At 36.3% G+C, this 26,222-nt stretch overlaps 1 protein-coding gene across 2 annotated transcripts in view; it reads left to right on the top strand.

Moving 5' to 3' along the window:
- STK3 (serine/threonine kinase 3) overlaps window positions 1-26,222 on the top strand; it is a 151,037-nt gene that overhangs the window by 60,118 nt on the left and 64,697 nt on the right. For both annotated transcript variants that reach the window (XM_063299543.1, XM_063299544.1), the window contains exons 7-9: window positions 4,668-4,805; window positions 6,719-6,844; window positions 18,341-18,542. In XM_063299543.1, coding sequence (XP_063155613.1) covers window positions 4,668-4,805; window positions 6,719-6,844; window positions 18,341-18,542 — 466 coding nt within the window. The remainder of the gene's footprint in view (window positions 1-4,667; window positions 4,806-6,718; window positions 6,845-18,340; window positions 18,543-26,222) is intronic.

Raw genomic sequence — 26,222 nt, 5'->3', positions numbered from 1 at the left:
GCTCGAGACGCTGATTGGCCAGACTTCAGAGGAGACTTGGAATCCGCCGATCAGCGCGCAGGAAAGGCATGCAGAAAAGCACGGAAAAGGCAGCCCAATTGGCTGCAGAGGGAAACAGGCGTGCAAAGGATCAGATAAAAAGGCAGACGCACTGACAGCAAGTTGCCGGAGACAACCAATCCTTCGAGCTCACAGCCCTTGTGGAAGAGTCCTCACCTGTGTCAGAAGCCTCGCCTGTAGCCAGAATGGAATCAGCGCCAGCACCTTCTACCTCCGAAGAACTGCCTTCTGCAAAAGTTGCTTCAGAGGATCCTTTCCCTGCCATCCCTGCCAAGCACAGTCTCGTGTTCAGCTCTGGACCTCGCCGCCACATTCCAGAGCGATCCAGGTTTGCACCCGGCCTTGCTCCTAGCTCCCAGGCATGCCTAGGATTTCCAGTCCAGTCCAGTCGTGCTTCAAGCTTGCAACCTTGCCCAGAATCTCCAGTCCAGTCCAGTCATGCTCCAAGTTCTCAGCCCTGCCTAGAATCTCCAGTCCAGTCCAGTCCAGTCCTGCTTCCAGCTCTCAACCTTGCCCAGAATCTCCAGTCCAGTCCAGTCATGCTTCCAAGTTTTCAGCCTTGCCCAGAATCTCCAGTCCAGTCCAGTCCTGCTTCCAGCTCTCAACCTTGCCCAGAATCTCCAGTCCAGTCCAGTCATGCTCCAAGTTCTCAGCCCTGCCTAGAATCTCCAGTCCAGTCCAGTCCAGTCATGCTTCAAGTTTTCAGCCTTGCCCAGAGTCTCCAGTCCAGTTGTGCTGCAAATTCTCAGCCTTGTCCAGGATCTCCAGTCCAGTCCAGCCTTGCTTCAAGCTCTCAGCCTTGCCTAGCACCTCCAGTCCAGTCTAGTAACGCCTTGAGTGCTCAGCCTCGCATAGGAACTCCAGTGCAGCCCAGTCGTGTTCCAAGTGCTCAGCCTTGTCCAGGATCTCCAGTTCACCCCAGCCTCGCTTCAAGCTCTCAGCCTTGCCTGGAATCTCCAGTACAGTTCATCCTTGCCTCCAGTTCCCAGCCTTGTCCAGAGTGTCCTGTCCTGTCCAGTCCAGCCTAGCCTCCAGAGTCAAGCCTAGCCCAGTGGTTCCAGTTCAGTCTTGCCTAGCCTCCATGTGCCAGCCCAGTCCTGTCTGTGTGCCAGCTCATAGACTCTTGCCTCCAGTTCCTGCCTTGCCACACACTCTAGCTTCAACAAGCCCAGCAGCTTCTATCAGTGAGTTAGTTGAATTCTGCTCTGCTGTTCTGCCACAGTCTGACCCTGCAGCCTTGCCTGTTCTTCCATTACTGCCTGGGTGGTCTTGATTGAAACAGTCTTGCCTTATTATTCACCAGGACTTTATTACTGTAAATAGTTGCTTTAAATAAAGAGTTTTAATAATAATTCTGTCTGGCCGCCTCATAGTCTGAATAGGACAATTACCAAGGTAGCAGTTGGATTTAATCTGGTTCTTTAAGAAGTCGTGTTTAAGAGTAGGCCATGGCAGTCAGTAATTCTGACTGTCCTCTTAATTTCAGTGGGCTTCCCTAAGTATGGCTAAGTCTGGATCCAGCCCATAATAGCTCATATAAATAGTTATATGTATGCTTGTTTTAAGTAGCCTGTTACTTGGCCCTAAAAGAGCAGTCATTATTATCAACCTGAGCATGGCACAGAGAAGAAGCTCAAGCCTTATTATTCTAGAGTGGAGGTCATGGAATAATGGAATAATGGAATAAGGTCTGAAGCTATGGAAGGCAGATTCAGATTAAATACTAGAAGAAAGTTCCTAACAGTAACAGGATGCATTGAAACCAGAGATTTATCAGGGGTGCTTTAGCTTGGATTCCTGCACTGAGCAAATGGTTAAATTCAGTAGTTCAAATTGCATTTTCCGACAGTGTGATTCTCAAATAGCCTTAAATAAAATGCTGAAGACCTCGGAACATCTTGAAAGGCTTCAACCTTTTCTTTTTTCTTTTTTAGAAAACTTTATTAACACATTTTCAAAATATACATAAAAACTAAAAAGATTGAAACAAAGAAGCCTACAAAGAAAAAGAAACAGAACTAAAAAGGTGTGAAAAAACACAAAGCAAACTACTACAAAGTGACTTCTGACTTTCTATAACAAAGATATATATAAATATCAATATCTTACTCCAATTCATATTATAGTAAATATTATTTCTATAAAGCATTTAAATTCTCATTGTTACATTCCCTTCTAAAACAAAATTACCTTCCCAAATTAAAGAAAAACATATAAAACCCTTCAAACATAATTTGGAACCTAATATAGTAACAAACACTACCTGTCTTCACTATAATTTGCTCCTGTCTGCCAACTAAACTAACATTAACCAAAAGTATAAAATTATCCAAGCAGCATAAACATTTATCTAAACTGTTAAAAAACCATCCTGATAACCACGTTTAAACAATAACCTAGACATTTACCAAAAATGTAAGAATTTTCAGAACAGCATAACTGTCCTAACAGCCAGGAACCACGCTGAGACAAGGAATAGGTCTCTAGTGTTTTATTACTGCTACATAACAGAGAATCCTAACAAACTGAAGAAGCGTGGGAAAAACCCAGACATATAAACCTCAAAGACTGAGGTGGGCCCGATCTGTGTCTCTTTGAATGGCTACCTAATTCCTCAGTACTACGCATGCGCTTTACAGCCTGGATGGAAGCCCCCTGCTCGCCATCCTTACTCATGACAATAACCATTTCTCCAAACCTTTAAGAAACCATCCTGATAAACACATTTAGACAATTATCCCACTTAAAAGTAAACCAAGGCATTTACAATGTCTCAGTATTAGGTACAGAGCTTTCTTCTTGTCAATTTCAAATTCTACAACCTGCTTTAAAAGCCCAAATATTTGTCCAAAATCTTCCAGCCTCTAGAATTTCTCTTTCTTGATCATGGTGTGGTGGCAACACTGTCTTCCTATCGTCAACTTTCGACAACTCAATTTTCCTTTGACCATTTAACGTAAGTCACAAATTCTCATCTTTTTCTTTGGAGAAACCACTTTACTCTTAAGGTAGTTTTCAGCCTTATCAGTTTCGCTTGATTCTTGTGACAAGTTGGACTCCACAAATTCTGAGAAATGCTCCAAGCCTTGAATAACAGCATTTTAGAGCTCTTTAAATATCAAATTAATTTCCTCCATATTTCTTAACGGTAAGATAGATTATGGTGCCCTCTAGTGCCTCAGGAAGAGAAAGTCATTAACGCTGTAACTGAACACTCTCTCCAGCCTTTTTAACTCCGGTGTGGCCAATCAGGAAAATAAAAAGTAATAACAAACAGCACTCCCATGGGAAAATGAAACCAAATAGATCAAAACTCCAATCCACAGATTCAACGAAGAAGAGAAAGTTTTATATTCCTCAAAAATCACTTTAATAAAAAAAGCAATTTAAAAAAATTCTTTAAATCTCAATTTAACAAATTATATATAAAAAGCCAAACTCCCAAGTTAATAATTTTCAAAAATAATGAGAGTCACCAAGAGATTCCGCATTTCTTTGTTGTAGAAAGCCTCTCTTTGGTAAAATCCAAACAAGAAAACCTTAGTGCTGTATAAATGGGGTGGACAGTTTTAAGGTCCGTTATGGCTTCAGAGTGGCTTGGGAAGAAGACGACGGCCTGCCTCCTTACCAGTCGATTGTGAAACACCATTTTGCAGTCTTCTGGCTGTGACCAGCCATCTGGAGAACACATAAGGTGATTCCTGGGGTTCTCCTTAATCCAGAGAACACTTCTGGGCTCCAAGGAAGCCTGCCTGAGCCCAAGAAAAAAAGCCACTTTGACAGGTTAGTCCATAGACAACGGAAAAAAACAGCTCAAGCTGCCATTGTCCCCACCGGAAGTCCTGAAAGGCTGCAACCTTTTCTAATATATGTGTATATAGTGGCTTATGTAGCAAAATTTATACTGAGTCAGCGTGTCATAGATCAGTGTTAATTATTATATAGACCAAGTTTATTTTGTGATGATGATGCTATAAAAACAGTAGTTAACACAAATTTTTTCTTACAGATTTCTGAAAGCTACTACAAATTTGCTTTGTTAAGTTGAAGATAATGTGGTAATTTACTAAATCAAAGTCCAAAGCTGATAATTGTCAAGGACAGAAGCAAATGTATATCTTCAGCATTCTTTAACATTCATTTAGACAAGTAAAGAATTAATTTGGTGGTATGACCTCTAAAGAGAATAAATTTATTGTATCATTTTTTGCTGAAATCAGGATATCCTCTTGTATCACCATAAAGAAAATCATTATAGCAGTGGTTAATCTTTTTACACATGATGGACAACTTTATTTGTTGCCAGCTTTTTCTGAAGGTAAAAATAGTTTCTGTGATGTATTCACAAAAGATAAGTATTAGAATATTTGAACTGACTTGGAGAAACAGTATGACATAAAATGTAATTCTGATGTATTAATGGATGCTTTTTTTCCATTTGCAGAAAATGGAATTATCACCTTTTCCACAATTCCAGTGAGATCTTAGTCGCATTACTTATTGTACTGAATGTGGTAGTGGAAGCTTGGTACTGAAGCACTTCTTACTTGTTTTACTGTAATAGTGACATTCTTATTTATTTATTTTTGTCACCCCCTTCCCCCCAGGCAATATTTATGATTCCTACAAATCCCCCTCCAACATTCCGGAAGCCGGAGCTTTGGTCTGATGAATTCACTGACTTTGTGAAAAAATGTTTAGTGAAGAATCCAGAGCAGAGAGCCACTGCAACCCACCTTCTGCAGGTCAGTATGCAGCTAGTTTTTTCCAAGAAGCTGTCAGCCCGGGAGAGCTTGAATATCTGCTCAGTGAGATGAAAATCTCCGTGTGCCCCCATTGAATTACTTTTTCTCCACTTAATAGCTGACAGAAGATTCAGAAGCGTATCCACAGCAAGTGACAGGGGTTCACTGTACTTTGTTTCTGGAACTGCTTGGTAAGCAAGAAAAGGGAGGTCTCTTTAGCAAGTGGCTGATTCCTTCAGAAAAGTAGATCTGAGAAGCAAAGAAAGAGAGAGAAAAAAAGAATGTTAGTTTTTATGTTCTCTGTAAAACTTCTAATAAAAATTATTTAAAAAAAAAGAAAAGCAGATCTGAGGAATCCTTTTGATTTGCAATGAGTTTTCCACATATTTGGTATTCAAACTGCTGTTTGTTTTGAACATGCGACCTTTGGAATAACACTGTCTCTGCAGTCAGTATTCCTGCTCCAAGCAGTAATTTCCTGAATACCTTTCACTAGCCAACACACTTGGATATGAATTGTCTGACCAGTTTCATCCTTCTCATTGGTTCTTCTTTTCATCCTTCTCTTCTGCTTGAGTCCCCCTTTCTTGTTTGTGTATATTTCCATTCTTTAAATATTAAATTATATATATTGCAAAGTAGACTCTGATGTTTGTTCTTGGTGCTAAATTTTTACCTTTATGTTTTTTTTCATTATAATCCTTTTAAGGATTTGCACTATAATTTTGGTTCTTTTGTGAAAGTCAAGAGAAGTGACTTCAAAAGTGCCCTCATTATTTTTGTGATTTTTTTTTGCCCACTATAGCACTGGTGGCAAATATGTTACAGAAGAATACCAGTTTTTTGTTATATAGATGAATCTGGATGTTTGCATTGAGTGGAAAATCAACAAAGAAGATTTAGAAAAAGAAAAGCAGAGTCTGTGGACAGTACAGGAAGAAGAAGGGCATAATTTACTGTTGTTTAAATTTGGGCAAGTTCATTTTTCCTAACTGATGTCATGGCCTGTAATACACAGCAACATTTGACTGGGCAATCACAACAGCATTGGCTATATAATATGAGAGAAAAATGCCACTTTCCATATTTCATATCCACAACTGAAAAGAAGCTGGTATCCCTGGAACTCTTGCACAGTCTTATGGGAAGGTATCTATGTTATGCTCAGGAAATGAGTAATGATTTTCACAGTAGACATCCAGTGAAACTCCAGATGTTGCTGAACTTCAATTCCCAACATCCTTCACCGCTGACTGTGCTTCCTAGGGATATGTTCTAATAAGTTCCAAATTCACAGTACTGACAGAGGATGCATGGAAGTTTTTAAACAGGAGTGTAAGCTGTCTTTAAATAGATATGTTTTTGCTGAATTTCAACTGCCCATCCTGATGATTTTAATTTTGCTTCATTTATATTTCATCATTGCCAATGACTCAGTGATTTGTATTCTGTCAGAATACAGATTTCTCATGCTATAGTGGCTGCTCTGCTTATGACTGCTAATTCGCATTGTCAGCTTGTTAAAATGAATTAAAGTGATATAACCGAATGCATTACAAAGTTTGTTTTTCTCTGTCAGGCTATCTTCTCTTCGTTTATTTACCACTTAATTCACATTTCCTTTGGACAATTATATCCTTAACTGTAAAGCAGTTGTGTTTTGTTGTAACATTCTTCTCATGGTTGCTGTTTACCTAAACAAACAAAAAGGAAAATCCTATTTAGTTGTAAAGCAGTTAAACAGATCATACGCTCTCTTATTCCAGATTTTAATTGCTGTCCAAAGGGAAATGCTCTCTCATGTGCTGGTCTGTGAAGTTGATTGGCATGTTGTTCTAACATGTTACTTTATTTATATTGTTAGTACAGATTGTAGGCTCCATGTTGTATAACCGTGTGGGTTTATTTTCTAGCATCCTTTTATTAAAAATGCCAAGCAAGTCTCAATTCTGAGAGACCTGATTACTGAAGCTATGGAAATTAAGACCAAAAAGCATGAAGAACAGCAGAGGGAGCTAGAAGAAGAAGATGAAAACTCGGTGTGTGAAAATTTAATTAAGTTTTCAAATTACTTTTGGCCTGTTAAATAATCTATATATTTAAGTAATATGGTTTTGATCAAGAGGGGTGCCTTCTCTTTAATTTTTCTGAGTTTCCTTCCTCCTTGATAATCCCCAGTTCAAAAAGCAGTTTGTGACAAAAATGTTTTCTTGGTTCTTTAAAAAAAATTGGTATGTATATGTTGTTTGAATAGCACATGAACAATTAAGTTCACTTCCTTTTTAAAAATTATTGTTACCAATATCTTAGCTGATCTTTGAACTTAAGGGAAAATAAATATCTTCTATGGGAGCATCTTCTAAGAAGAAAATAATTTGAATGGATGCAAAGATCCAACGTGCCCGCTCTCTAAATATGGCTGTTTTGCCATGTGCACTTTGTACTTTCCACATGTCAAATTATGCAGTTCTGTTCCCATAATAGTCATCCATCTAGCTCAGTCATGATTGGAAGCAGTTTTTCAGGGCTTCACGTGAATCTTTCATAAAATACTAAGGGAGAAGGTTGCATTCCTTCCTTGGTTTCAAAGATAAACCCTTTGAGTACATTAGGAATAGAATTTTTAGGAAAAATTACAATAAAGAAAAGCATACAATCTTTTAGTGACTATTCAGAAATTTTAATAATTCTAATGTGGCTGATTTTGTGTCTGTTCTTTCTCATTTTTGGCTTTTATTTTAAAATACAATAGTGGAACAGTTGTTAGGGACATGTTAGGAAAAAAATAGCATTGTCAAAGACAAACGTCAGGTTGAATATGTGTTAGGTCTAATGGAGTATAGCAGCAATTTACATCTGGTGGCTTAACCAGGGTGTTTGTGCTATGTGTTTTATGATGAGGTGCTAATTTACTAGATGTGACTCAAAATACTTGCATTAGAAAATTAGTTTGGTTTTGCTATTTGCATACAGAGCACTAACAACCCTCCCTTCTGCCTGACAAAGATTTTTCAATAATATGAATGGCAGTGTAATTATCAAAGGTGAAAGGCATGGCATTATGTTAGACTGCATGTATTGAGAAAAGAAAAAATACTTTTGCAGTCTCTCTTACTAGACATAGTAGAAGGAGCAGAGACAAGAGGATGTAACTTTTACAAACTGGTTAGGCAGTTATTAGAACTAGTTCTGATTTAAATACTTTTAGAGGCACAGGTATAAGAAAAAGACTCATAAGTTTCATATTAATTTTGAACTTGTAAATAAAGTTAGGATAGGTTTCCTACTGTGTTTTGGACTTCATGAAAACACAGCACCTCTCTGTTACTAATTAAAGCAGGCTTCTGTGTGTGTCTCAAAAGAGATGCTCTTGATTTAAGGAGTGGATTAATTAAAGTGACTCTTAAAGTCTGAGAGTTTAAGTGTTTAAGAGTTTAAGAGTCTAAGTGTCCTAACAGTCAGAAATCACGCTGAGACGAGGAGTAGGTCTCTAGTGTTTATTACTGCTACATAAAACAGAATCCTAACAAACTGAAGAAGTGTGGGAAAAACCCAGACAGATAAACCCCAAAAGAAGGCGGGTCTGATCTGTGTCTCTTTGAATGGCTGCTTAATTCCTCAGTACTACGCATGCGTTTTCCCCCCTGGATAGAGGCCCCTTCCAGCTCGCCATCAGTACTCATGACATTAAGTGACTCTTAAAGATTCTTAAACATGGCATAGGGCCTGGTAACTTGAGGGACTGTCTATCTCCCATAGTATCTGTCTGGCCAATTCAATCTGGCAGGGTTGACAGGCTCTGGGTTCCTTCAATTAAGCAATGCCATCTCTTGGTACCCCAGAAGCACATCGTCTCTGTTGCTGTGCCTGCTGTCTGGAATGAGGTTCCCCCTGAGTTCCGAATGATCCCCACCCTGCTGGTGTTTCAAAGGGGCATGAAGACTTGGCATTTCACCTAGGCCTTTGCTAAGGATGACTGAAGCCTCCTAGGTTGTTTTCTTTCGTTTCCACCCGATTTGTTATTTTGTCATCTTTTGTCTTTCCCACCCTTTTTTTTTACTGCCTTGTTTTTCATGTTTTAAATCATTTATAAATTGCCCAGAGTCACTGGGAGTAGGGCTCCTCTCCTCCTCTTCCTCCTGTTTAGTTATGTACTTACATGGAATCCAAAGCGATTCTTCTAAGCTATTTTTGAAGTATAGATGTTTATTAAAGGAAAATGGCTATAGTAGTTAAAAAAATTGTATTTTTGAAAACTTGAATGAGGTACTTGTAGGGTTTGTAACTCTCACAATCAAGTACCAGTTTCTCCCCTTTTTAAAGCTAAGCTGAATACAGCCACAAAAAACTTACAGCTAAGTTTAGGCATGTTACTGAAATAACTTGTCTGATGAGGATATGTTCTGGCAAATTGATATGTTTTGATAGGTGTTGTGGTAATTTTATAGATTTTTAAAAATTACTCAGAAAGTGCAAGCTGAGTAGCCTACAGAAGGTCAATATCAATGTTTAAATGTTAGTTTAAGCTTTATTAAACACATTACTAAAAATCTCTTTTATGCATTTTTGAAGTATGATGCAGATTTGATTCTGAGGTCGGGCAGCTGTATTATGGAAATGTAAAGGAATTTGTTGCCTGGCAGCCTCCAAAAAACATGTCAAAATATTTATTTCTATGGATCATTTAAGAAATGAATAATAATCAACTTTTACCGGACAGTATAAATTATTTCCATGTAAATTATCAGAATATTACTTAAAACACTTCAAATCAGTAAATTCAGTTAGCACATTTTTTTATAATATTTGACAAGAAAGGAAAAATTACAGTGATCTTTTCAGTATAATATGCTTTCTCCCATGCTTGTGGTTCCTACAACTGTTTGTCCCTAGATAGCAAACAGTATTTATTGTTTTAAAAAATGGAGTTAAAAATGAGAGAACTTGAACAAATTAAGTTTACTCCTCTGTGACAATAGAAATGCATGTAAAATGTAAAGTAGCTTTAGCATTACATGGGCTTTAGTGTTGTTTTATTGGAATCAGTTGAAATAATGTATGTGTTACTCAAATAGCCAATAATTAGATCCTTTTAGAGTCACTGGTTTAGTTCTTTTTGTCTTCCACACTGTGCTCATTTCTATCCTATATATTCATATGGCTACTAAAGTAGTTTATTGAAATGCTGCAGTAACTGTGTTTGCATTATTTTTTGAAGACTGATTTGTGTTGTACAAAGTATGATTTTGTTTTTATATGGTACAAGTTTCAAAAGTTGAACATTCCAACTTACTCAATTGTCTTTGCTGCCCTCTAGTGTACACTTTCTCTCAGTTTTCATAATTGCCAGGTTCCAGATGTATCTCAAATTCTTTACTAGTTTTATCCGAGAAAATCATCCTTTTGTTGGCAAGGTATGCAGAAATACTTAACTTTTTCTGAGAGTTGTTAGAAAAAGGCTTGCTCTGTTCTAATAAAATGTACTTGGTAGAAATGGTACCCTAGAAAATGAATTGCAATGAAAAATGTAACTTAAAAACTATATCTTTCTGTCTCTCTATCTCTATCTCTGTCTCTATCTCTTTCTCTATATATCAAATAAATTAAGAACGAGAAAAACCATCATTTTTAAAATTGAGAAATTTCAGATTTTTTAAAGAGCCCCACATAACAACAAAATTTAATAGACCACTTAAAACTAAACAAAGATGAAGCCAATCTTATTCCATAAAGAGATGGTTTCATAGTTGGGATGATTCCACAGAATAATTTCTGTGCTGTGTTTCTCCTAACAGATTTTCCCTTTTGATGTTAGCCATATAGCAGGGTTCATGAAGTTTAAGATACTGTAGCTAAACACTCTTTTAAGTTTAGTTAGAAAGAAGTAATGTTTTTATTTGCCCCTGGAAGCAAATTGGAAACCAGTGCAGTTAGTGAAAAATAGAAAGTGCTTGCCCCTCTCTCCATTTTTTCACTGGTTTCAGTCTCCAAGCCCTCTTCAAGCACAATTTCCTCATGGAGTGCAGTGCAGTATTGCACATGGGAGTCAGCAAAGGCATGGATCATACCTTCTCTATGAAGAAGTACAGCTGGTGTATTACAGGTAGTCCTTGCTTACCCACTACCTCGTTTAGCAACCATTCAAAGTTACAACAGTGTTTTAAAAAAGCATTGTGACCAATCCTCACATTTACGACTGTTGCAGTGTCCCAGTCACATGAACCCCTTTCAGGTGCTTACAACCAGCACACATTTACAACCAGCACACAGTTACAACCAGTACAGCGTCCCGTGGTCAGGTGATTGCCATTTGCATGCTTCCCCATTGGCTTCTGACAAGCAAAGTTAATGGGGAATGCTGAAGTAGTATCGCAAGTTGTGGTCACATGATGTCTCACTTAATGACCGCAGTGATTTGCTTAATGATTGAATGGGAATGACATAAGTCTGCTGTGGTCACATGATTTTCCACTTAACGACCATGGTGCTGAGTGATGGAGTTGCTGGCCCCAATTGTCACTAAGTGAGGACTACCTGTAATGAAAACTGAGAGATGGTGGTCCTAACTACTACTGTTATCTGACCTTCTGGACCAGTGTTCAAGCCAGAAGTAAGCAAACTATTAACCTCCTTCCAAAAGAAGGAAATAGTTTATAAGACCAGGCCTGGTGTCAGTTTACCAGCAATACTTCATTTTCGTTTGGACTGAGCTTTAGATTCTTACCTGAGTATATGGGTGCCTGCAGGCTTCTGCTGCTTTCATCACCAAGTTCGCCTCCTTTGGGACATGTGTGATGTCACAATGCATGTACAAAAGGGGAAGGGCTTACCTTGTAACACTGCTATCATCAGACACTGCATATAATCTCCCTGTGGATGCTGCTACCTGCATACAGTTCTTTCCAATGTCTAGACAGTGGTTGAGGACTTCCCAACTGGTTAGAAAAGAAATATTGTGTTGGCTGTAAACACTTCTTAAGAAAACCTGTAAATCAGACGTCTACCCCGCTGCCCCCAAGTAGATGTTAAAAGACGTAAAGAAGATACTAAACAAGTGAGATACCCTTTAGGTCAAGGGTATGCAACTTGTATTTGATTGCAGTTACGCATCCCTGTTCTTTGAGTGTCATGTTGGGGACTGAACAGTAAAAGGGGCCATTTTAAAACATTAAAGGTGGGTGGGAATAAAAATTATTAAATATAAATACTATTTTTAAAAAGTTTTAGTCCAGGTACCCACACAGAAATAATACTGATAGTGATCATAACCTTCATATTGCAATTGATCTGTAGCTTTAAAATGGATTAAATAAATGACAGACGTGAAGTATACCTATTCTCTTGTAATACTTCTCCCATATAGAGAGAGAGCTGATGGCAGGATAAGGCAGATGGCGGAAGATATAAGAGGCTGCAGCTGATCAACAGGACACATTTAGCTCCTGGGCTGGAAGTTACATGCATATGCTGTAGGCCAAGAGACTGAGCCACAGTTTTCCAGCTTTAGAAGTCTTAATCGAATTAAGATAACTTCTTTCAAAACAATGGAAGGAAAAAGTTAATGTGATGAGATAGATAGATAGATAGATAACTGTTTAAAACACCAGATCTTGTATCTAACATCCTCAAATAAAGAGATTTTAGCAGTCATTTATGCTTGGCATCCTGACAACCGTATTTTATTATTTTTTCCTCAGAGGAGAGCTTTTTAGTATCTTCCATATATAATTTCACTGCATGTATTGGGGAGTATTTGATTGAATGAGGGAATTCTTTAATTCATTCTATCATGATATATAATATTTTTAAATAAATGTATTGGAACTACAAAATTATTTATAGAATGTGCAAAGTGTAGCCTCTGCAGATCTTTAAACGAAGTATTTTGCTAATGTGCAAAATATCTTTTGAAGCAGTCATGATTGCAATCACTTGAAGATTTGTGCAAGTGAACTTCTGGTCACCCCTGAGATCTTCTGGACATATGTGTGGATACTTACCTCTGCTATTCCAATGAAACTCTTTTCTGGACAGGCACACACATGCTAAGACGTTCTCAGGAGACGTTGAATCAGCCTCAGTTCCCTTGCAAGCATCTGGTTCTGCCTCTCAGCTTCAGTGAGTGGATCTGGAAAAGAAAATGAAACATCTCGTTTTGCACAAGCACAATATGCACAAGTGTCATAAAGAATATCATTAAGGATAAACACTCAAGTTTATTATAGGAACACTATTTCTTTTTAAATGCGATTTTGGATCTGTAGATAATCAGAAGATTTAGCAGGTGGATATGATAATAAAGATTATACATTACTGTAACATTTGAGACAAATGGTACATAGATTATGCTATCTGCTGTCCATCACTAAAGGTAGGTGTAATATAAATATGTTTCATTCGTAGTAATCTGGGTTGCCATTTGCTGTCTTGCCATTTAAAAGCACCCACTGAATCGTCATATACTCATACACATATAAAATAAAACTTTGTTTTAGCAAGCAACCTATTACTCCTCTGAATATTTTCATAACTCAGCTACTATTTCTTAGTGATGTGCTTGTAGTGTTTCTTTCAGAGAGGAAGGGAAAGAAGAGTATTATTTTGCATACTCAACAGTACATTAAATGGGAAAGGCATTTTGGGCTCCAAAGAGAGAACATATTTACTTGTGGTCTTTCAGAGTGCCCACAGTTTTGTTGCTACTGGCAGCAGTATTACTGATTTTTCAGAATGGCTTGGGAAAATCCTCCTATTACTACTTTACTTGAGGGAATTAAAATAGGCTTGAAAATGCTAATTCTTGGGTGACCTATTAACAAAGCTTACTTCTCCATAAAAAATGTATAATTTCAGAACTTTACAGTAATGGTCCCAATACTCTAATGTGGGTCCTACAGTCTATCTTGACATGGATCAGAAATATATGTTAAATATTTTGCGTGGATTAAGAACTTTCAAGTACATTTTTTCTTGGCTAAGGCCTTCCTTGAGAACAATTATATCAGTTCAGGATACAAGTGTCTGCTTGGTAAATAAATGGTGAAATGTTATTGCTTATTTTATTTGATATTTTGTTTTGGTGACTTTTGAATTATCTGAGAGGTTTACAAAAAACATAAAATTGGAGATTGGTATGTTCTGAAGAGGCTTATTGAATATAATCCATTAAACTTCCTAAATGTTAAATAGCATTTGCAGAGTCAGAAATAATTACTGAATTAATTGGCATAGACCTAACTCTTAAGGTATTGCTCCAAAATGAAAAAGGTGGTTTGTACTCATGTGAGCAATATTCTTTAGTAAACAGAAGCTCCTTTCATTTACCCAGCAAAAACTTAGAATTTAATCTATTGTATATATAGTGAAACACACTTTGAGAAAAAAATTAAGATACTGCAGTTGTTAATAAAAAATAATTCAATGCAATTCTATCTCTAAATTAGTTTATTTGAACTTTAAGAAGTATATTAATGGTGTGCTTTAAGATATTCCCTGCAAATTAGTGGAAGATTCCCACAATCTCACAATTCAGACTGCTCTGCTATGTAGGAAACAAGATAGGAAAAATAAGTTTGGTAGTAAACCTTATTATAATCTACCTCTAGTCAGCCATCAGAACAAATTCATGCCAAGACTTTTATTAAAACTTCTGTGAATGGAGGAAGTATTTTGAATTTTGATCCATTTCTTCATTTCTTGTTGAAATGTACAATAGAATTGTACCATTGAATAAATTCCAATTATGCAAAATAAATAATCATTTATGATAATTTGACATATTTAAATATGACTTTTTATGAAATAAGTAAAAGAAATAAGAATTTCCATTCTCTTTAGAAAAAGTCCCATAGAGATAGAAGGTGACATGCAATGAATTTTGGAAAAGATGGTGAAGATTAGAAAAGAGAATGAACAGAAAATGTGGATAAAAAACCGTTCAGAAGAGAAACAGCAAAAATAGAAAAATCATGACTTTTTATTCTAGAATAGAATTAAATTGAAGGCAGAAAATATTAGCAAAAAAACAAGAAATGTATAAAGTATTTGAATTAACTCAAAAATATGTAAACCATGTCTTCTTGACTTTAAACAGCTGAAGTCTAAAATGACAATTTTGAACATCTAAATAATAAAATTATTTTATTTATTTTATTTTACTGAGGGAATGGAAATGGTTTGTCAATTAACTACTAAAGTTCGAATTATGGTAAGTGAATTCAAATTGATTGACATTTGGGGGTCAGTGACTGACCCTCAAAAAGAAATAAATTGTTGATGTAGCTTCAGAAAAGAGTTTTAAGATTACATGCAACCAACATTATATTATAAATAAGCTAGAGATCTTATCTTCCATTCATTAAAAAACAGATTTTTTAAAGAAGCTGACTATTTTGTCAGTGAAAATATTTTGTACAGGTGGGATTTTCATTCAGAGTTTTAAATTACGTTAATTAAATAGCTATAAATATGAATGAGGTAAAATGTTCTCAGTATTTCTTCAGTTTGAAAAATGAGGTGTTTCAGCTAATAAGTGTGTGTGTGTGTGTTGTGTGTATACATACATACACACATGTGCACACATACGCAGACACCAAATCTGTGTGTATCTATTGAAATTTAACTGCTTTTTAAATATCTCATCCATAGAATTGCAGTTCTAGTTGCCTGTTTTAAAAGAAGCACCATTAATTATGTGGTACTTGGTTTATCATTTATTTAAAAAGGCAGTAATTGTATGACTCCTCTCCAAGGGAGTTGGATTATATATTGGATTGCATCCAATTGAAACTTTGCATAGAAAACTCTTCTGCTCATGTGAAATAAAGCACCTAGTTTTTGCTACTCTAGTTTGCTTATTTTGAAGTGCTCTGACCAACAAAACATACTGTTCAAGTAGTGCTCAACCCCGTGCTTGGAAACGACTCTTTGGAAGTAGTTGGTTGCATTATGTAGGAATGTCTTGAAAGAAGTATCTTGCATAGGTATGTTTTCTGCCCCTGCAAAGTTATCACTGGATATAATTCAGTGTATGAAAATAAAAGGAATATTTATCTCTTAATAGGATAGGGAAAAAGAAGAAGAAAAGCAAGGCTTAAGAAGAAGAACAGTGTTAAAGAGGGGGAAAAAAAATCCATAAAAGGCCAGTATCGTATTTTTAAGCAGGAGTTGTCTTATCCTCATAAACGATACTTTTTAACATTCCACGGGTATCATCTGACATAGTGCTTCATAAGATGATTCCTCTTTGCCCCCGAGAACTCAAGAATGTTTTGCATGAGGGGATGCATGGCGTTCATTAGTGAGATTTGGTTTTTTCCTGTTATTGAAACATGTAGGGCCATTTTGTAAACTTGCTGACGTTAGAATAGGTTTTGGAAGCTTATTTGGCTGATCTCATTTGGCCCCCAAAGCAAGCTGAAGTCAAGAATTTTCTTTTTATTTGAGTCACCTAAAATTAGACACTTAATTGAAAGCTTTTATACAATCAAGAAGCAGCTCTTTTACATTCTGATGTTTTTTGTGGGTAGTAGAATGTGCCCTTATAAAAGGACTTGAGGCATAGAACAGCATGTTAGTCCTTAAATAGCTTGGATATTGTGCACATCCTCCACATCTGACTTCAGAAAGGGAGTAGGATTTCCTAATAATGTTTTCAAATGCTTCTATTCCATATGGGTTTTATGATTCATGAACTGGATTATCATCAGTTCTCTGTTTTACATTCCTGGCACATTACTGCCACTGATTGGGAATGCTTTTGTATTCTTTGCTGGAATTAACTCTGCTCCAAAGTCCTGGAGCATCTGCTCAGCAGATACTTTTCTACAAAGCATCAACAGGTTTTCTTCTTGCTCCTTTTATCATGACTTTAACAAACCCTTTGTATTCAAATGAGAGAAGTCGGCTTGCCAGTTGAGATGGATTTTGGAAGAAAAAATATTTAGTTGTAGATTTACTGAATACATGTCCACTGAAGTTTTATGGCTATTTCCTAGCAAAAAAAGCATAGCTCAGTGTTGGAATACGTAATTTACACGAAGAAAGTACCAGATTCAGTTCTTAATAGTATTTGGTTAAAAAAATCCTTAAGCAGTAGAACTGGGAAATATAGTTGTCTGAGACCTTGGAGCGCTAATAAATAGAATCACATTGATTGCCCCATAATGTGATTTAAAACAGATTTGTATATCAGTTTTCTGTGTTTATAATTTTTCTTTTATGGTACCTTTTCCAAATTTTTTGTAACGTTTTGTTATGGCTTTGTAGAAATAGTATGCTTTGGTGTTACTAAAGAAAGCTTCCAAGGATATTATGGATTAACATGGTAGAGCAGGCAATAAAATGAGCACAGACTGACCCAGGCTTAGTTTTGATCGATTAAAATAAATGAGAGAATAGTTTCATACTAGCAAGTATTAATTGATTTTAAGTGATTTTAGTAGGCATGGCTAAAAATGGCCCAATCCAAAAATAAAATTCTTTTTTGGAGGGAAAAAGTTGACTTTCTGTTGTTGTTGTTATTATCATTAGTATGTTGCCAAACCTTTAAAACTCCCAGCAGCTTACAACAAAATGAAATGTAATAAAGCAACTGCCTTTATATACATAACTATATGTATATAATCAAACCTCCACTATAAGAAAAGGGGAAAAAACAGAACAATTAACAATTTACTTTATAGCTCTCATAACATCAGGGCTAACTCCAAACAAAACCCCAAAGCCAACAATAAGAATAAAAATAGAATAGAAAGGAACAAATGGTGATTGTGAGAGATCATATTGCAAACAGCCTCCAGGAGAGTTCAATCTTTGCTAGCTTCCAGAAAGCCAATACTATGGGGTCTAGTTTAACTTCTAGAGGGATCCTAGATGAATAGGTGCCATGCTTGAAAAACAATGTTTTTTAGCCACCTCCAGCCCAGCCTCATGAAAATATTACTAACATTCCTTATTGCCCCAGCTATATGTGAAACTCTTATCTCAGTTTGCCTTATCTAGACGCAGTGAACATGATACTCTGAGAGATGCTGTTGAGTCAAATGACCCAAAGGCACTTCAAAGTACCATAAGTACATACATAAATATTGTGCTAAGCAGTATACATTTCTATACCAGTATGTATATATAAAAAGGTGATATAAAGTAATATATTACCTCTTCAATTTCTAAGACTGCCCACTCATCAAGCAACTCCGCATAGCTTACAAGAAGATTAAAAATATCAGCATAAGAAAAAACCAAAACCAAAAAATCACAAGGGATAGAAACTTAGACAACTTATTTCAGTATATTACACTGAAAGGTGTATGTATGTGGAGGGGTTGCAGAGTATCTTCATATGAACAATACATTCCTCCCCAAAGCATTGGGGGAGCTGTGACCCATGGAAAGCTTTGTGTGGCTGTTTTGAGGAAAGGAGGAGACAACTTGGGAAAGTCCTTGAACATCTGATGAAGATCGTTGAAGGTCACAGTGTTCTCATGATCAGCGTGTTTTTGAAGGTAATTTCTTTTTTCAATGTTTGGTTGCAGGATGAAGATGAGCTTGATTCCCACACCATGGTGAAGACCACATCTGAGAATGCAGGTACAATGAGGGCCACAAGTACAATGAGTGATAGTGCTCAAACTATGATTGAACATAACAGCACCATGCTAGAGTTGGACTTGGGAACCATGGTAATAAACAGTGATGATGATGATGAAGAAGAAGATGAAGATGGAACCATGAAAAGTATGTTTCATTTTTCTTTTTAAAAGAAACAGTTTAAATGTTTTTCTAAATGCTTTTTTCCAATAGTGTAAGCAGTGAATACCTATTTTTATTCAGTTATATGAATGTTAGAATTAAGACCAATACATCTGGGCTAATACACTGTAGCTACTAGCCACATTCATGTGGTTTGTGCAAATTGAAATTAATCTGTATTTTGAATTTTTAAAATTTTCCCTGGCAACTGCTTTCCAATAGTTTGTTCACCTGAGCTACCAAAACAAAATGACAAACGTAAAAAATGCTCAGATACATAGATTTCTTCTGGAGGGCAGTTCAAGATGCCTGAATTTCCATCTCTGGAGTTCTCATTCTTCTGCATGCTTTATGCTATGCTATGGAAATCTATGTTTTCAAATGTTAGTGTTTTATTCAAGCTGGTAATGCAACAGTTCAGTGTAGAATGAATGGAAAAATAATGTATGTTAGAACTATAGAATGTTTTGAATTAAGGGCATTTTAAAGGCATACATAGATGCACTACATCCTTCAAATATGGTGCCATTTTGGATAAATTTGAATATGCATATAATCTTAGAACCAAAAATTATGGTTGAATAGCTTTAAGTACATTTTAGTTATATGTATGTGTAAAAATGTTCTTGAATGATACCTTTTCTTTGCTTGAGTTGATTTAATTCAACTCTTCTTCTATTTCTTGTTATTCATGCTGCTTTTCTTCAGACTACCCTAATATATAGTATATTCAATTATTCATTGAAATTTCCTAAATGAATTTGCTTGACATTATGTTAAAAGAATATTAGAAGACCTTAGGTGCTGAATCAAGCAATAATTTCTTGTAACACATTTCTCTTTTGATTAACTGAGAGGAACAATTTTACCAGAACACTGCTGGAATTCAGCTGGAAATGGGTGGCCTGACTTAACTGATCATTCCCCAAAGTGTGCATTGCATGATGTTTACTCTTCCTGATGGTTATATTGCCATATCTCTGATGGATACACATATGATAAAATTGCTCCTATACAAACTGTTAGAATAAACTCATGAAGTTTTATATACGGTATTAAAATTAGGTAAGGTTTAAAATTTAGCCTTTTCAAAACATGTATTTTTAGATACATCTTCTATCATTGAGTGACGATTTGAGTTCTATCAATGAGTGATGATTTGAGTAGAATATATCAATCTATAAATTTTGTGTTTGATGCTGAACTAGTTATTTGCTTTATAAATTTTGTGAATAGATTAGTTATGTTCGCTGTCTTGAGATAGATAGATGCAGATAAAATATAATAATAATAATAATAATAGATTGATTACCAAAGTCTTCAATTAATTTAATTAACATGTAAGGGAAGAGTATTATAAAGAATCGTAAGACAATGTTATGGAAAACAAATGTAAGAGAAGAACAATAGTTCAATTATTTTGGGTGGCAGTGTATTAACACAGATATGCAGTTTTCTAGAAAAGCATACTGAAATGTGGGAAATTAAAATTTTGATCTCTTTTTTTAATAAGAATTTTATTAGATTTAAGACAAAGATAAAAACTACAAAAAAGCAAAAAACTACAAGAAGAAAAAACTAAAAAAAAAGTGAAAACACAAGAGAATTTTTTTTTAATTACAAGAAGAGGTGACCTGCAACTATTAACAGCAAGGATATACAATGACTTTTCCATAATCAATCCCTTACTCTATATTAAACCAAAATCATGTTATTTCTATAAATCATTCCATTGGCACATTATAAAAATCACTAAATACAGTTGCTCCATCCCCTATATTAAAAGAAAAAGAAGAAATACACACACACACACATGCACACACAGAGTATATATATAAACTTCATAATCAACTTCCCCCAAAGATTACATTTAATTAATTATTTCCTTCCTACTACTATTCTATACATTTCTGTCTACTATAATAAAAATCAAACTAAAAAGCATATAAATTGCCTGCCATTATAATTAATAATACAACAGTTATAATAATCATATTAAGCCTAAAATCAAGCATTTATTGTTATACCTTATTGATCTTAATCCAAATTGTTAAAGATGAATGAAGTCAAACCAGCCCTAGAAGCAATCCAGATAAATATTAATAAGCCCTTACCCCACTTCAAAATAAACCAGAGCATTTACATATCCCCACAATACACACAGAGCTTTTTTCCTAAAGAAATCAGACAGCCCAACTGCCCCCCTTAAGAACTCCGACTTCTCAGCAAAAAACTTCCCATACATAATAACCCCTTCTTTTCCATAACATTCCATTAGCAATTCAATTTCACTTATGGCTTGCAACTCGATCAGTCCCTTTAATTTCTTCAACTCGGCTATCCAATCTTCATCCAGCATTTCAATAGAAGCCCCGATCTTGCTATTAGAAGAAACATTTCTATTGTTAAACTCTACAATTTGTTCCATGACATCCCCAACCAGATGACACATTTTAGATCTCATATTTTCTACATTGTCCTGAACGCTTTGCATAAAAACTTGACAGGAATCAGAAAGAATCTATTTAAAGTCTCGATGAAAATCCAAGAAAGTCGGCTTGAAATCCTCCATGTCTCACGCAGTAGATTATGACACCCACTAGGTACTTAACCAACAAAAGTGAGAGATAATAGAAAAATTCCAAAACGTGTTTACAGAAGTCAAAGTATGATAACAGGCAGTTCCCCAGGGAAAGTAGCAACAGAAAGCTGAAAGTTCAAAACAGCAGATTCAACTTGTAGGAAAATGCTAAAATCTTCAAATTTAGTACAGAAATAATAGCAGGGTGATGATTACGTACTCTCAACCTTCCTTAATATTTGGATGGGAAGCAAAATCCAAAACTTAAAAAGAATTTTTTAAAAAAGAAATTAATCACAAAAATAACAATAAGCACCAAGAGAACGTGTTTCTCCTTGCTGTAGAAAGCCTCTCTTAGGGTACATAAACTTAAAAGAAAGATAACTTGGGTGGTTTAGAAATGGGGTGGCCGGTCTTAATGTCCCTTTAAGGCTACAGTGCGGCTTGGAAATGGTGACGTCCCACCCTCCTGGTGCTCTTACCAGTCAATTGCAAACGCTGTTTGCGATTTTCTGGCTGCAAGCAGCCTTCCTGAGGACAGATGGGGTAATTCTGAGTATTTTCCTTCCTCCAGAGAAACACTCCTGGGCTTCAGGAAAAACCTGCCTGAGCCCAAAAATTGCTGTGTTGTCAGTTCTGCTTGCGGAGCCTGCGAGCACAGCTGTTCAGACTGCCATGTTCCCACTGGAAACCTAAACTTTTGATCTCAATTGCAAAATGAATACCCTTTCATCTCTGTACTTCCAATTTCCTAAGCTTCTTGATCTCCACCAGAAACAGTGGCCTACAGATTAGTGAACAACCATAGTTCAGGGATAGGCAACCTATTTTTGTCCACATATTTTGGATTATAACTTTTACCAGCTCTAGCCAGAATGTGATCCTACACCCCTATTGGCTTAACCTGCCAAAAACTAATATATATGAGTTCCCAGGTTAGTTAGGAGAAAATATGGTCCTCAAGCAAAAAATGATTTTCTGTCCATCCCATAAATCACTGTAAGGTAAAGGTAAAGGTTTCCCTTGACGTAAAGTCCAGTCGTGTCTGACTCTAGGGGGCGGTGCTCATCTCCGTTTCTAAGCCTTGGAGCCGGCGTTGTCATAGACACTTCCGGGTCATGTGGCCAGCATGACGACTCAGAACGCCGTTACCTTCCCGCCGAAGCGGTACCTATTGATCTACTCACATTTGCATGTTTTCGAACTGCTAGGTGAGCAGGAGCTGGGACGAGCAACGGGAGCTCACCCCGCCGCGCGGTTTCGAACCGCCAACCTTCCGATCGACAGCTCAGCGGTTTAACCCGCAGCGCCACCGCGTCCCTATAAATCACTGTAGATTTGTGCATTTATTGAAAATGTCTGTGATACTATGTCGTTATGAATACAATACATTCTATTGCCTTACACCTTATTCATACAGAGGTATAAGAAGGACCTTCTGGGTCACATTCTAAGGATCCATCTAGCAAATGTCAAATACAGATAAATCTAAAACCTTCAGAAGCTTACTAATAAGGCATGGAAACAATACAGTAGTCCTTTCCTCTTGTTTGTCTCAGCTTCTGATACCGAAGGTTGTATTTCTTCTGAATATGAGGATTTTATTTAATTACTGTATATGTACAGATTGCAAAAAGACAATCCTGCAGGCTCCATGTTTTGCATCAATTGTAAGTTTCAATCATCATGGAAAATCATAACTCATAAATCTGAAGATGTGTTCATCCTGTATATACTTAAACATATTCATCTTTTACTACCCAAGTGTATTATATCTGATTGTATAGTGAACTTCAAAAAGATATTTTTAAAATCATAAATCTAAAGATGTGTTCATCCTGTAAATATAGTCATCCTTTTGTACCCAGGTAGCATAGATTTGCTTTAGTACTATATCTGATTGTATAATAGACTTTGGAAAGGCATTTTAAAAATCAAGTTGGTAGCATTGTTCGTAGCTGAAAAAAATGCACATATAGAAAGGACATCTGAAATTATTCCCAAGTTTTGTAATATTTTGAAGACAAAGATCTATGTATATCTTGACTTAATTTTGCACAGGCTCTTTGCATAAGGGTGCCACATCTGAGCTGCAAAATAATCTGGATGACCACTGGATGGCAGCAGACATGTGGAAACTCCTAATTCTTTGCTACCATCTGCTGTAATGGCTTGCAACGTGGATCTGGCAGCCTGATCCTGGAATATGGTTTATAATGGCTGGCTTTTTGTGTACTTGATTAGTACTTATATGAAAGGCCATTGAGGAATTTCAGGGCTACAGGCTAGACTGAGAAGATCCCAAAAGAAATGGCAAACCATTCTTGCCAAGTAAACTGCACGAGTGTATCCATGTAGTTACTAGGTGCTGAGCTTGACTTGAAGCCATGTTTACTTTTTTATTAATAGTTGAGTGGCACATTTAATAATTATAAAATAGCAAGGTTCTGTGCTGAGGGGAGAGGATTTTCTTTTTCTCCTAGCAATGCAAAAATATTTGACATCAGATTTTGTGCATATATTCTCCATGACTTTTTCTTTTCTTGCTCAAGAATAAAAGCCACAGTAATACTTCTTTTAAAAATTTGTTTATAGGCAACTAGGCCCCTGAATACTATGATAAAAGGTCAGTAGAAGTATTTTTTTTCTTCCAGCAAATAGAAGTTGTACTCAGATAAAGCTGAGAATTGGAACAGAGCTAAGTCTGTCATTCTACTCTTTCATTTTGTATTCAACTTAGCAATAAATAATACTTTGTGCCCTGTACACATTTTCAGGAATGAGGTCTTTCTAATACAGTGAAAATTAAATATCCCAGGTTGGAGAGGACATATGATAATATAAAACATGGAAGATGGAAAAAAAATCAAATGGACATGATGGACTTTCTATGATGACCAATTTGATTAGATTGTTCTTGAATTTAAACAATTTTGTCAGGCTTTAATTTGGAAAGCCATATCTTTACTAAATATATTTGTTATTTCTCATACACCATTTTCCACATAAACAGTGACTCCCTTCTCCACTTCCTCATCATAATATATGTTATTATTTCTCTTCAATGCTTTGTTCTCTTGCTGCTTCTTTTTTAAATTCTGTAGTATCAATAATGCAAATACACTTGGCATTCTGTGTATAATTCTGTTCACATGTCAAGAAGGGGTGTTATATAGCTGTGAAGATGCAAAAAAAGGCAACCAAAATGATAAAGTGGCTAGATCAGCGTGTGTGTTTGGGGCTGTTTAGCAAAGGAAAAAAAATGGAGGATAAAGAGAAAGAGGTTTATAGAATTAAGCATAGCGCTGAGAAGATGGAAAGTTTTTCTCTCTCCATAATGCTTGAACCAAGGATTATTTGGTGAAGCTAAACGTTGGGAGATTCACAGATAAAAAGGCAAGGTTCTTCACACAGGGCATAGTTAACTGCAAAATTCACTCTGAGAAAATATAATGAATGTCCATGTCCTAACAGCCAGGAAACACGCTGAGACAAGGAACTGGTCTCTAATATTTATTGCTAGTACTTAACAGGAATCCTAACAAACTGAAGAAGCGTGGGAAAACCCAGACATATAAACCCCAAAGGTTAAGGCGGTCCCGATCTGTGTCTCTTTGAATGGCTGACCAATTCCTCAGTGCTACGCATGCGCTTGACAGTCTGGATGGGAGCCCCCTGCTCGCCATCCTTACTCATGACAGTCCATCCATTTAGGCAGCGCTGACAAAGGTAGAAATAAGGTAAATGATAATTACTAGCTACAATGCCTATACTGTATTAGGGTTTTCATATCTGGGCTGTAAAAATCTAGATAACCACTAGATGGCAGCAAAAAGGTATCAAGTAGTTGTCTGGATTTTTTCTGGTATCAAGTAGTTGTCTGGATTTTTGCAGTCCAGTTATGGTAGCCTTGGGTTACATATTATTAATAGCATCAGAAATAGTATTCCTCTCAAGATCAGTTTTTTGGGAACGTTAATTGAAGAATGTGATCATGCTTACATTCTGCTCAAAGATTTCTCAATTTATTCTATTTGTCAACATGGAATAGAATGTTGCTTTTAGTATTATCTAGGACAGCTCTCCTGAAGTTCTTTAGATTCTTCCTAAAAATAAATAAATAAATAAATAAACATTCATTCCAGAGAACAGGTAAGAACATGCAGTTCAGAAGTACATATAATCTTTTGGTTATATTATACAATCTATTTTTAATCTGCATCTTGATAGCTATGATAGGGATGCAAATTGTCAGTAAGTTAATTTAGAATAAAGACTCAAGGCAAATCTATATAGTGGGACTAGTAGTCCTACCCTTCAAAGTCCAAGCAAGATACTGGTCTTTGGGAAATGAATAGTGTATGAAGGAAAAAGAAGATTAAAGTTGGTGCTATAAATAAGGCAAGAATTTGGATGAAAGTAGGTAAGCTATGAAAAAGAAAACCAATAGAAAACTTGTAAGCATATTGCACAAGTTAATCTTTGTAGGGTTGCTAGTACTTTTTACTGCTGCTCATTCTCTTTAAGCTATTCCCTGAAGAGGATGTTGGAAAGGCATAGAAGACAGTTTATTGTTCTAGAAGGTGACTTTTCCAAGCAAATTACCAAGCAGCGGGCTTTAGAGCTGATTGGAAAGCATGGAAATGCTGAGACAAGAGCAAAGGGCATTTGAATGAAAGATGCAGCTGCCCCTTTGTCCTGCTTATGAGCTCCCCATAAACATTTGTACAGTATACCTATGTTCTGATCCAGTTCAGTTTTCTGTTTGTTTGTTTATTTATAAATTTATTCACCGCCTATCTCTCCCCAACGGGGGGACTCTGGGTGGCTTACAATAAAATAAGATTAAAATATAAAACTGTTACAATTAAAAATACAATAAAAATATAAATATAGTAAAATCTACATGGCGAAGAGATTTTAATCAGACCTTCACTGTGGTAGGTCCCTCTGGATCACTTCATGGCGCTAGCCATCCCCAGGTATAATTATTTGCCCTCCCATTCCAAGCCTGCCTACAAAACCAGGTCTTGTCTCACCTCTGGGGGAAGGATGTTCCAAAGGGCGGGAGCTACAGCAGAGAA

Source organism: Candoia aspera, chromosome 3, assembly GCF_035149785.1.
Source record: "Candoia aspera isolate rCanAsp1 chromosome 3, rCanAsp1.hap2, whole genome shotgun sequence".
In the NCBI taxonomy this organism is placed as follows: Eukaryota; Metazoa; Chordata; class Lepidosauria; order Squamata; family Boidae; genus Candoia; species Candoia aspera.
This window is presented reverse-complemented; position numbering and strand designations above follow the sequence as displayed.